Source organism: Halichoeres trimaculatus, unplaced genomic scaffold (assembly GCF_033239565.1).
Source record: "Halichoeres trimaculatus isolate MK-OKI-2021-1 unplaced genomic scaffold, fHalTri1.1 fHalTri1_scaffold_3, whole genome shotgun sequence".
Classification (NCBI taxonomy): domain Eukaryota; kingdom Metazoa; phylum Chordata; class Actinopteri; order Labriformes; family Labridae; genus Halichoeres; species Halichoeres trimaculatus.
Window position 1 is genome coordinate 1,072,816 of NW_027437181.1, and position 13,573 is coordinate 1,086,388.

The window sequence follows — 13,573 nt, forward strand, 5'->3', positions numbered from 1 at the left end:
TTTCTGAATATTTAGCTAAAATGCAAAGTCACACTTCTGCCCGCCGGGTTGTACCTAAATAAAAATTGGACGAAGTGATTTTGAGAAATTCATCTCTACTTCTTCGATGTCGGCCACAGGATCTTCACAGCACTTGGTACGTTTATTTTCTAACAGCTGATTTAGTCGACTGTGTTTGACTTTTCTGAAATCCGCTCAGCTGGATCACTTCCCCCAACTTTTATTTTGGTACTTCCTGTGGGCGGGAGTGTGAATTTTCATGTTAGCTAAATATTTAGAAATCCTACCTCAAGATTTAGAAATCTTTGCAAAAGCTTACTGGATCTAGATTTGATATTTTGAAACATTGTAAGGGATGGGTACTGAATTAAATGATTTTATAGGCACCGACTGAATTCTGTCTGTAGAATTGATTCATGTAAAATCTAAAGGTACCACGTTTAGGTGACTAAATGCATCCTTGTGACTGTGAAGGAGAGGAAGAGTAGTAGATTTTCCATGCTGGACATGAACACAGCATTACAAGGTTATATATTTAAGAATAAATAATTCAGTTAAACTGAAAAAACGTTATATTTTATTGTCATACAAATTGATATTTTTTACCACATAAACACAGAAAAGTAACGAAAATGAGTACTGTTGAGTACAGGTATTGATTGTCAGGTATTGTACATTTGTACCGTAATGTTTAAAATGTGAAAAGTAGCCACCCTTAGTTTTAGCTAAATATTTAGAAACGTAGCTGACGACTAAGCGAGTTGAGCGTTGGATGTGGATTTTGCGATGCATCGTTCAGTTTAGCTCCTCTTTGTTTTGTTGTGTAGATGTTTCAGCAGTATTTTTCTGCACTGTTGCTCTGCCTCTGTACGCCATCAGACGTGTTTTCCTCCTTAAATTCAGGGATGATGATTTTATTTTGTCACTTAGCCCCCTTCATGATTCTATTTAAGTTTTCTCACTGCTCAACCTGGATGCTTTTCGTCTCTAGGTCCAAACTGCCAGCCACATGAAATGATCTGTGATAATGCGATGGACTGAAACGTCTGTACATGCAGTGAACAGGCAGAAAATCAAGTTTTTAGAATGTTTGTTTCTGGAAGCACTGCTCATGTTTTTGTTCAGTGGTGCTGTTTCTTCACTGTCGTTTTACTATCAGGGGTTATCTGTTGTCGGGTTACTAAAGATATAATATCTGACAAATTTCACCAATATTTCTCTAAGTCTGCTGAAAAAGTGATGTTTCAGAGCTAAATGTGGAGAAATGTTGTTGTTTGCAGTGTGTGAAACTTTACAATCAGCGTCCTGTATATGCACAGATCACTTCCCCACTGGCGTGGAGTTGTTTGAGCATTTCCTGCTACTGAAAGAAACATCAGACAGTGACAGTAGACGGTGTTGTGATGCAGGGATTAAACAAATAAAGTGTTTGTCAATGATATACAAAGAATAGTAGAACAACATCATGTAGCTCATCGTATAAAGGCTGTAACACGTATGTGTCTTTATTTATTTAGAGCTTTGAAGGTAATTTGCTAACTCTAGCTAGCCTGAGCTAGAAGACTTGTTTTCATGTTTAAAGTTGGGAGTTTCAGGTCAATCAGACTTTAAAGTCAGTTTAATCATGTGTTTATACCTCTGACTTCATGTGAGGCCACAGAGACCTCCCTGAGAGAAGATACATGCTAGCTGTTAGCATACATCGATAAAACTTCAACTGTCATCACTGAACACACAAAGTGTCATACTCTCACTCATAAGATTCATTTTTAATCCATTTAACAAGTTGTTTAGTTCTGAATCTACCAAAACAATAGAGAACACTTGGGGCTAGCTTGATGCTAACGTAGATTGGATATTCCATTAATATGCTAGCAGTTAGCATACCTTGTTAAAACTTTGTTTTTTGTGCAGAATATGAATTTTTATCACTGAACACTCAAACAAATGTTCATAACTTCCTCACAACAGATTCTTTTTCATCCAATCAGCGTGCCAACTTATTTTTTTTTCTTAAAATAAGACAAAAACACTTGAGAAAGTTTCAGTTTTTGCAGTGCAGTGATGTAATTCATACACTGTGAGGTAAAACCTGGGTGTTTGTGAGACTGGGCCTGGGTAAGTGTGAACTAAAACAGCCGTGAAATGTAAAAAAAGACGTTCATCCACTTTTATCTGACACACATTCTGGTTAAACATTTTCTAAAACCACCATCCTCTCTGACGTTGACGCCCAAACGCCGTCTCCCTGTGTCCTCAGTGGGTGTCCCCCACTGTGTCCTCGATACGTCGTGGAGTGTGTTCAGGCTTTTGTTTTCTGAGCTGTCTGCGAACATGGCGGAGGACGCTTTGATGCCTCGTGTGTACACAGCCATGGAAATGTGACGGCGCTCTGAGGCGTTTGTTCCCCTGACTGAAAACAAAAGCTCGTCTGCCGCGGCCGCGTTTGTTCAACTTTACAAACTGTCTCCAACTCTTCTCGGTCTGATTGTCAAACACGGTTTATAAAAAGACGGATCATTTCTTTTTTTCAGGGGGAATACCAGAGTCTAATGTCCTCTTTTCAAGCTTTGGGTTTAATTCATCTTTAATCAGAATGTTTCTGAGACGCTCTCTGGGACGTCTGCCTGCTGCAGCATCTCAAGTCTTGATCTCTGACTGAGACCCCCCTTTAAGTTCTTGCTTGGTCTGAGTCTGACTGTGAGTCTCTTAATTAAGCCGACATACGCTGCACGTCTTACTGTACCCGTTCCTACCACCAACGTACGCAGAGCATCAGCACAGACACACAGCGCTCCTGATTAATATTAGATGTTGTCTCAGCGACTTTCAAGTGTCCCGGCGTCACGCTGCGCGCCGCATCAAAGAGAATACAGACTTTAAAGTCGATTTTGGAGGATTGTGGGGGGTGAAACAGAGGGGTGTTTGTTGGTTCAGAGGCGTTTAGACGGCGATGTTGTAGCCTCGCAGGCACGCGCAGCTCGGCAGTCTTCAGAAGACGCCCCCAGGGGTGGCCCAGAGTACTGGGTACACGGGGAGAAGTCTGCAGGATGATCACGCAGCATGCTAATGGGACGATGTGACGATGATGAAAAATTTTGCAGCAAATTAAAAGAGCAACACATCGTTTGTCAGCAGGCGCTCTCCGTCTTTGTGAATCCCGGAGCGGGCGCCCAGCAGAGACGGCTCGCGCTGAGGAGACGTGTCTGTGAGATGAGAGCTCCTCTGCTCTCAGTAACCCTCAGCTGGTACTTTTTCTAGTAACGAGTAATCTGATTAATTACAATTTCAAACATAACCACACAAAGAGCTGATGCTAAAGTCAACTTTTCAGCAGCTACCTGTGTTCGTCTGTGTAACCTCAGTCAGAGAGGATCTCCCGCAGCGTCTTTGGATCAAACCAACTCCAGGGAAAGGCGGGGTGCTTTCCCAGGTTTGAAAGTGCAGCACAAGTAGCGACTTGTTTAAGCTTGAAAAATATCAGAGACGACAGGAGCAGACTTTAAAAAAGGGTTAATCTGGGGAAAAAAACAGACGCCACTTCAACGTCAGAGACAGAAAAGACAAGAACAAACATGAACATTATGTCTCAGAGCAAAACCTGCTCAAAAACTGACTTCTAAAGTTCAAGGTTTTTCAAAATGGTAACACAAGAATTACTTCCCCCAGTAACCGATCACATTAATGAAGGAGTAAGTCAGTTACTCATTAATTACTCTCTGGGGAAAGTGTCCAGACAATTGGACTTGAGTCAAAGAGACGCTAGTCACAAATTTAACAGCTTGTAACTCAACTTGACTTAAGAGTAAAACACTTGAGACTCAACTTGAGGGTAAAAAAAACTTGATACTTGCCTTGACCTGAGAGTAAAAAACTTGAAACAAGTATTGAGGACAAGAAAATTCAGACTAGATTTGAGGTAAACAATCTTGAGACTCAACTTAAGGTTAAAGACTTGAGACCAGAATTAAGGGTTAAAAACTTGTGACTCTACTTGAGGGTAAAAAACATGAAAATCAACTTGAGGTGAAAAATCTTACGACTTGATTTGAGGTCCAAAAACTTGACACGTGACTCAAGGTTAAAACAATTTGATACTGGACTTGAGGTTAAAAAACTTGAGACTCAACTTGAGGGTAAAAAAAGGGGACTCGACTTCAGGTTAAAAAAACTTGAAACTTGACCAGAGGTTTAAAAACTTTAGACTTGAGGGTCAAAAACTTGAGACTCAACTTAAGGGTCAAAAGCTTGAGACTCAACTTAAGGGTCAAAAGCTTGAGACTCAACTTAAGGGTCAAAAACTTGAGACTCAACTTAAGGGTCAAAAACTTGAGACTCAACTTAAGGTTCAAAAGCTTGAGACTCAACTTAAGGGTCAAAAACTTGAGACCTGACTTCAGGGTCAAAAACTTGAGACTCAACTTAAGGGTCAAAAACTTGAGACTCAACTTAAGGGTCAAAAACTTGAGACTCAACTTAAGGGTAGACTCAACTTGAGGTTAGAAAATTTGAAACTGGTATTAAGGATAAGAAACTTGAGACTTGATTTGAGAGTAAAAAACCTGAGACTCCACTTGAGGTTAAAAAGTCTTGAGACTTGACTTGAGGTTTAAAAAAACTTGGGACTCGACTAGACTTGAGACGAGCTGACCCGTGACTCGACTCCACAACCTGTGACTTGAGTCAACTTGAACTGACAGCCTTTGACTTGACTTGACTTGACTTGACTTGACTCGCCCACAACAGAAAAACTTGAGACTTGGACCAAATGACTTGCTGCTTGCTTGGGAGAAAAAGCTGGTCTCTGAAAACTATCACTTTATCCCACCTCGAGGCAAACTCCTGGGTTTCCTCCTGGATTTCCTCCTGGATTTCCTCCTTAATTATGCCGGAAGAATCTGGCTGCTGCGTCAAATATTTGTGGTTTCAAAATATTTATTGTGGCTGCAGCTCAAACCCTCAAACAAAGCGAGCCAGAGGAGAGCGTCAGCTAAATCAGAAACACATCAGTCAGATCAGAAACACATCAGTCAGATCAGAAACACATCACTTAGATCAGAAACACATCAGCCAGATCAGAAACACATCAACCAGATCAGAAACACATCAACCAGATCAGAAACACATCAGTCAGATCAGAAACACATCAGGTGGTTTAACGAGCGGGAGCAGAGTAATGAAGAGGTTTTATCACTGCTTCAGTTTCAGACTGACCCCAGATCAGGTTTTATGGCTTCATGTCTGAACTGTCGCTGTGCAGGTCTGGAGCGAGGGACGGAGTACGCCTTCAGGGTGTCGGCCATGACGGTGAACGGCACGGGGCCGGCCACGGAGTGGACCACAGCGGAGACGTTTGAGAGCGACCTTGATGGTAAAAACACCTGCTTCACTCACACACACTGACACACACACTGACACACACACACTGACACACACACTGACACACACTCAGAGACCAGGTAAATCTGAAGAATCGAAGCAGATTGGAAAAATTCGACTGAACTTTTTTCTTTTTATTTCTCTGTGAAAGAATCCCGCGTTCCCGACCAGCCCAGCTCCCTCCACGTGCGGCCGCTGGTCAACAGCATCGTGGTCAGCTGGACACCGCCTGAGAACCAGGACATCGTGGTGCGAGGTTACACCATCGGGTACGGCATCGGGAGTCCGCACGCTCAGACCATCAAAGTGGACTACAAGCAGCGCTACTTCACCATCGAGAACCTGGGTGAGGACCAAACCTCTGCTCCTCATACGAGCCGTAAAGTCTCTGAAACAATCGACCTGATCATCCCTCTGTTGATCATAAACATGTTTGTCCTGACTCTGAATCTTCACAGTCTAATGACACGTCAGGAAACAAACACAGAAACCACAGGAAGCGAATTATCTGCAGCTCATAGCGAGGATTCACAGAATTAATGAGTCCATCTCTTCCACACGCCGCGACCTGTAATTACACAGATTACTCTAATGGGGACGCTGTAATTAAAGGTCAAAAACACTTAAATAAAACAAACTTGTTTAGGGCACATTAATTCTCGGCGTCATCAAAGCAAATGAAACATTAAAACAAAGGTCAAAGGTCACTGAAAAACTCTGCGTGGGGACCAAACACGAGAAAACTGACGATGATTGTTGTTCAGGCTTGTTTTAGAAATGTAGAAATAAAAACTGCGAGAAGACTTATTGTTCTTCCAACTCACCTTATTTCAACAACAATATGGATATAAAGAGTTGAAATATTGATAATTTATCACAGATCAAAATATCCCAAAATATTGCCATATCAATATTTTTTCAAACCTCTTTATCAGGGGTCTGCAACCTTTACTTTGATAGGAGCCATTTTTCCTCAGCTCACCTGGATTAAAGTGATTCAGGAGCCACAAAATCTACTTTATCCTCACCATCAAGACTATGAAGTGTATGAAAATCTATACATAGTTCTAAACTATTGGATAACTATGTAAACAAGACGTTTTTTTAATTTAAAAAATGTGTGCGTTTGATATCTTTTTTTTTTTATTCAATAAATTTGCAAAAATAAAAGAATAAAATCAAAGAATTTGAAAAAAAAAAAATTAAAACTTAAAGTTAAAAAAATGAAATTACAGAGGTTTTGAATATGTCAATTTAAAAAGATATTTTAAAAAAATTGGAAAGATTTTAATTATTTGCATTTTTAAAAATTGCAAAAATTAAAAAAAAGAAATTTCAAAAAAAGTAAAAAGTATATAAATTTAATATATTTTCCCAAAAAAAACCAACTTAATTTTAATAACATGTATTCATAATACTGCTTACTTATTATTATTATTTTTGCTAATGTCTTGACACCATTTGCACAATCTGCAACAATGTCAAAATAATTGAAAAAAATGCAAAAATTATTTTTAAATTATCATCATTAAATTTAATTAATTAAATTATAATTAATAATAATTATTAAAAAAAAATTCAAAGAGAAATCAAATGTGATATATTTGCAAAAAATTTAGAATTCATGAAAAAATAATATCAATATTTAATAATGTAGATTAACTCTATTTTTTTTCATTTACTTTGTAGAATCATTATCAGTTAAATGAATCAATCCACACAGAATTAAAATCAGTATTTTCTTCCAGATGAGTCTTTTTGTAGATGTAGTTATCTTCCCAGGGCTGTAAAACTTGAGGTTAGCCACAGGTGCATGGAAAGTTGGTGGGCTGTTGATGTTGTAGGAGGTGAAGTAGAGCGGTGGCAGGCTTTATTGACAGATGGGATGAAGATTTAGTTCAACTAAATGTTAACACAGGATTTTATTTAGTGTCAGTGTCTTTAATCATCAATACCCTCTGGAAGAAAAATTAAAACTCTTTATTTTAATGATATTTTTTAAGGAGCTGCAAGAGATTTTTGGGAGGAATAGTCAAATATCCACATCCTCATAACTGAAGCTGTCATTACAGTCGCAGTCGGAGGAATAACAGTTTTCAAATACTCTTCCTCTAATATCACAATTACCAAGTCAAGAGTCTCCAGAGTTCAGCTCTGATTAGATCACTGCTCAGATTTATCTCCCTCTGTTCCCCGTCCTAACCTCCCCCTCTGTCTCCCCCTCAGACCCCAGCTCCCACTACGTGATCACGCTGAAGGCCTTCAACAACGTGGGCGAGGGGATCCCCGTGTACGAGAGCGCCATCACCAGGCCACAGTCAGGTATGAACGACACGTCAAAGTGTAAACATCAACATTTGTTCTTGAGTCACCACAGACGGTGGATATTATGGGATGTATGAGCTGGTGTGAGTTTCCCAGGGTGAAAAAAAGACGAGGACGTGGTCTGACATTAATCTTTGCTCTCTCCAACCTGCGCTCATTATCAGACAGGATGTGTCTGGACTCTAAATTACCGCTGAGATAACGGGTCGTCAGGGCGACGCACGGCTCTAATTAACTCTCAGCTTAATCGCCTTAGGAAGAGTTCCTGTTTAATCAAACGCTCCAAACCCTTGAAATTTGCCCTTAAACTGCAAGTTGTTCACTGTGTTAAGTTTCCAGGTCGACAGCTTGATTCATGCTGCTGGTCCAGATCCTCGACCTCGAAGATTATCCAGAAATCTTCATCTCATTTTATTTTAATGGATGCCTTCTCTCACATTATGACACCAGGTGCTCCACTAACACAAAACATATCGAGCAGAACAGGAAGTCAGGCACTGAAACCACATTAAAACACTCAAAGACTTTCAAAATAAAACACGTCATGTCAACAAAACATCCTGTTTAGTTCGACTACAACAACAAACCCACATACTGAGCAGAGTGAGTCAGCAGGTTTCAGGTTTAAAGAGCCAGGAGTCATATTTTTCACTCCAAAAAAACACCTCGCCCTCTGCTGGAGGAATATGGGAACTTTTTTCCAAATCCAGCTTAAAAACAATGACCGAAATTAAGAATTGATATTCGGAAAAAATAAATAGATTTCTTCACTCAGAATCCAGATATTAATATCATAAAACACCTGTTTTGTTTTCCCGGTGAAAAAAGCTCAAATGTTGTTATGATGTAGCAGCTATCACCGTCGTAGCTAACAGAGGTACAGGATGGTGTTACACAAGCTCTATGATAGATGTTAAACAGACTGTGGCTGTGTCTGAAATGACATACTAACATACGACATACTACATGGTCGTTGTGTATATACTGTATACTACATACTATAAGTATGATTAGAGTGCCAACCGTTTACACTGTAGTATACTACTCAGTTTCCCATGATGCATTTCAAAACCTCCGACGACAAAAATTGGAAGCACACATAAGTCTATGGAAGCACACCAGGCTATCAAATATCTCTGTTGATTCTCCACATTTGAAAGTTTTAAGAACATTTTAGGCGAGAAAGTCATCACGTAGAAAACCAAAATGTGGTCATTTGGGCCACAAAACGCACGGATACAAATTTAATTTCGACATTTCGGACTTTCTGTTTCTGTTCTGTTATGAACCGCCAATATGCTATCGAAGAAACTTCTGGTCCGCTCCAAAACAAGAGCCCAATTTACAAAAGTGTTGAAGAACTTAAAGGAGATGATAAAAGATGCTTTTATTTTGAAAACGGGAAGTTCGCTAGTGGATGATTTTTAGCTAACACCGGTCTCAAGATGAATTCATCTCTCTTCAAAAAATTAAAAAATGTTTACTGCTCGCAGACACAGAAGACGATCCGTCCGTCGCCTCAGGCACTTTATTTCTTTGTCCTTACGTTTAGGTTTCCCTGTAGAGCTAAGTCCATTTTAGTCGCTTCTCATCTTGTCATCTCATTCTGTATTTACGTTTATAAATACGGGGCTCGCAATGCATTATGGGGCGTGTCAGTGCGACTAGTACGCCCACCTCCCATACTTACAATTTTTTACCGATATAGTTTACATCCGGGTATTTCTCACACACACAATCTTTTCATACTATTTAATGTGAACGCACTACATACTATTTTTGACGTCACACTTAGTATGAGTAGAACGTTAGTATGCCATTTCAGACACAGCCATAGACTGTGGCACATATGGATGTAGCCTCTGTGACATCACTCCAGTCTGTTCCGGAACAGAATAAGCGGGGGCCATATTGGAATTGCTGGCTCAAGAGGCGGGCTTTAAGCCTCCTCACTACACTGCAAAAAACTGAATTCTTATCAAGTGTTTTTGTCTTTGTTTCCAGCAGATACGACTTTTTAGACCCAATATGAGCCACGTTTATCTGAGCAGTCCAGAAAAAAATGTATGATTTCAAGTTATTTAAAGACAAAATGAGAAATTGACTCAAAAATTTGCCTAAAACTAGAATAACGTCTTAATACAAGAAACTTTTCTCTTGGCAGATTGGTTTAATTATCTGTTCCCTTTAACCTGCAGTCATTAAGTGTAATTAGACCATTTTTACTGAAAATAAGACAAAAACACTTGATAAGATTCCAGTTTCTGCAGTGTAACAGCTAGAGGGCGCCAGACCTGTCAGTCAGGCGAGCTGAGCTTCTGATTGGACAAACTCCTGATCTTTAAATCTTTTAAACCGCTCAGTTAGAAAAATATCTGCTCATGTACAGTGAGTGCAGATGGAGAAACTAACTTTTTAGACACAGGCTGTTTATATGTTTTATAATAGAATAGAATAGAATAGAATAAAATAGGATAGAATAGAATATTATTAATCTCCCATATAGGATTTTTTTGCCACAGCAGCTTGCAAAAAAGTGTAATAAATGCAATAACAATACAAAATAGAATAGTAAAAGAATAAGAATATGAAATTTAAAATTTGTAGAAATATAGAAAATGAGGCAAACTGAGGCTGAACCTCACATCAAATTTATTTTACCAGACAAAAAGCTCACCAGAAGGAATATTTGCCTAAATTAAGTGTATTTTTTAATATTATTTATAGAGATTTCACTGCCTATACCCCAATATTTCCCCTATCAGGAGAGTTTCTGTTGCTGCTCAAACAGAATCACTGAAATCTGATCAAGTGTTTTTGCTGATTTTTTGCAGAAATTGTCTTTTTAGACTCAATTTGAGCCAAATTCACCTGAGCAGTCTAGAGAAATGTCTGATTTCAAGTTATTTAAAGACTGAATTAGGTCTGAATTGTTTGTAACAAGTAAAAAAAGTTTCTTGTTTTAAGACATTATTCTAGTTTTAAAACTTTTACAAACAATTCAGAGCTCATTTTGTCTTTAAATGACTTGAAATCAGACATTTCTCTGGACTGATCAGTTGAATATGGCTCATATCGAGTATAATATGATATTTTTTCTTAAAATGAAACAAAAACACTTGATAAGTTTTCAGTTTTTCGCGGTGCAGTGAAGCTCGTCTGAGGCTGAAGTTGTTTGAACGCGTCGCGCTGAGACGGATCAGGCCGTGGTGACTGTCAGGTCACTGTAACAGCGTCTGTGGGAAATAATCTGGATGTATTCATTAAAGAGTGGAAGGAGGATCTGAGTCACTGATGGAGGTTGAACTCTGTGGCCTGTGATGGAGTCAGACCGTCCGTAGAGCGGCTTCAGATCCTGGGAACAGTTAGCAGACGGAGCTAAACTCAAACTGTCAGCTGATCTCTGAGTCTCTGAGTGTGAGCTGGGTTCACTCGGTTTGTGGCGCAGTGAGAAGAAGACAACCCGGGCTCCCTGGGGTTTCACAGGACGGGGGCTTCACCCGCCTCCACCTTCACCCCCCCACTCTGCCTTGATGGGTTCGTCTGGAGCTGGAGAGGGGCGGGATGCTGGATGACATCAGTCACATCAACAAACTTCCAGAGGGGGGCGGCGTGGTGAACGCGCACGCTCACACACTGTCATACTGTACAGTTCTCTCTGTGAAGCCCCCTCACACACACACACACACACACACACACACACTCAGAGAGCGCTGCATGCTTGCAGACCCCCCGTTGTGACTCTGGCAACCCTTCGTCAGATCCAAACGCTTCCTCTCAAAGCAGAACCAAAGCCCACCGCCATCGTCTGCGGCTGACTCCTCCGGGGCGCCTTCCTTTCTGCCAGTTTGTTGGAGTCTGGATTAAAGACGGGCTGACCTACATATTACTTTACTCTGAAAACTCCAGATAAACTTGGTGAACTTGGGCTGAGGGAGTGCCAGCTGTAAGAAATGATATGATGAAGTGAAGTCTTCACTGAGAGGAGTGTGTGTGTGTGGGGGGGTAAAGATGGCGTCCCTGTGTTTAAGACGCTGATCCAGGTTTGCAGAAACTTTCAGTCTGTAAACTCTGAAAGCTGAGGAAAGAAAAGCTGCTCGCATGTCTCCAAAAACCTCAGAGCCTCACTGAGACCACATGAACGCCTGATGGTCTTCACACACACACACACACACACACACACACACACACACACACACACACACACACACACACACACACACACACACACACACACACACACACACTGACACACACACACACACACACACACACACACACACACATTGACACACAAACTATTTATAATAAAGGAGGTGTGGTCAGCAACAGCTCTCACTTTTAATTATTTGATTTTTTTTTCTTTATAGACACAAAACAAATAGAAAAGTTTCCTCTCCTCTCCTCACATCTCCACTCCTCTCCTCTCCTAACCTTTCTTTTTATTTCCTCTCGTCTCATTTCCTTTCTTCTTCACTCCTTTCCTTTCCTTTCCTCTCTGTTCCTTTCCTTTCCTTTCTTTTTGTTTCGTTTCCTTTCGTTTCCTTTCCTTTCTGTTGTTTCCTTTCCTTTCCTTTCCTTTCCTTTCCTTCCCTTTCCTTTCCTTTCCTTTCCTATGTACCTTTCCTTTTTTTTCTTTCTTTCCTTTCCTATCCTTTCCTGTCTGTTCCTTTCCTTTCCTTTCCTTTCTGTTCCTTTCCTTTCCTTTCCTTTTATTACCTTCCCTTTCTGTTCCTTTCCTTTCCTTCCCTTCCTTTCCTTTCCCTTCCTCTCTGTTCCTTTCCTTTCCTCTCTTTCCTTTCCTTTCTGTTCTTTTCTTTTTCTTTCCTTTCCTATGTACCTTTCCTTTCTGTTCTTTTCTTTCCTTCCCTTCCCTTCCTTTCCTTTCCTTTCCTTTCCTTTCCTTTCCTTTCCTTTCCTTTCCTTTCCTTTCCTTTCCTTTTCTCTCCTCTCCTCCTCTCCTCTCCTCTCCTCTCCTCTCCTCTTCTCTCCTCTCCTCTCCTCTCCTCTCCTCTCCTCTCCTCTCCTTGTAGTCAGTCTGTACAGAGGATCATGTTATCCTGCAGGAGGCGCTCCGTGTTTATGTTTTTCTGTCACATGTTGGGTAAAGCTTGATGATGTAAACTGGTCTCACTATAAAAAAGAGCGTCTCGTGGATGGGGGATTTCAGAAACCCTGAAGGATTGTGGGAGGATTGTGGGAGTTAGTTTTCCTGTAGTGTCATGTCCTGTAGTCTCCTCCATGACGGTGTGTGTGCTCCTCCTGTCTCCTCAGTAGCTGTAGATATATAGCGGTGTAGAGTCTGTAGGACCCGGTCTGAGCGGGTCTTGTTGTAGAGGTCAGTGTCTGTTTTTCTAATAGACTCTTCTCTCTTTTTCTCTTCACCCTTCCCAACCCCGTCCCTGTGGCCTTGACTCTCCTCCTCATTTTATGTCCTTCCTTTAACCCATTAACCTGGTTTCTCCGTGTTGCTCCTTCCTCCCTGCATCCTGTCGTGACCCACCGTGTACCTCGCCATGCACCTCGCCATGCTTCTCCTCATGTTTTAATTTTGGTCATTTTAATTTGTGTGCATGCTTGCGGGTTACTGCCGGACGTGCAGACCCCATAGACCCCGATGTTGACTTGTACGAACTCTTCCATGCTCCATACACACCAGTACCAGACCCCTCTCCCATGATGCCTCCCGTGGGCGTTCAGGCCTCTGTGCTGAGCCACGACACCATCAAGGTGACCTGGGCCGACAACTCGCTGCCCAAGAACCAGAAGATCACAGATAACAGGTTCTACACGGTGCGATGGAAGACCAACATCCCCGCCAACACCAAGGTCAAGGTAAGACTCCTCTTCTTCTTCTTCTTCAGTCCGG

General features: G+C 40.9%; 1 protein-coding gene across 12 annotated transcripts in view; it reads left to right on the plus strand.

The window, feature by feature from the left end:
- The window catches only part of neo1a (neogenin 1a), a 270,805-nt gene that overhangs the window by 237,996 nt on the left and 19,236 nt on the right, over nt 1-13,573 (plus strand). For 9 of the 12 annotated variants that reach the window (XM_074665719.1, XM_074665716.1, XM_074665715.1 and 6 more), the window contains 4 exons: nt 5,261-5,371; nt 5,531-5,725; nt 7,606-7,701; nt 13,307-13,539. In XM_074665719.1, coding sequence (XP_074521820.1) covers nt 5,261-5,371; nt 5,531-5,725; nt 7,606-7,701; nt 13,307-13,539 — 635 coding nt within the window. The remainder of the gene's footprint in view (nt 1-5,260; nt 5,372-5,530; nt 5,726-7,605; nt 7,702-13,306; nt 13,540-13,573) is intronic. The other 3 variants (XM_074665725.1, XM_074665717.1, XM_074665724.1) reach the window with 1 other exon arrangement.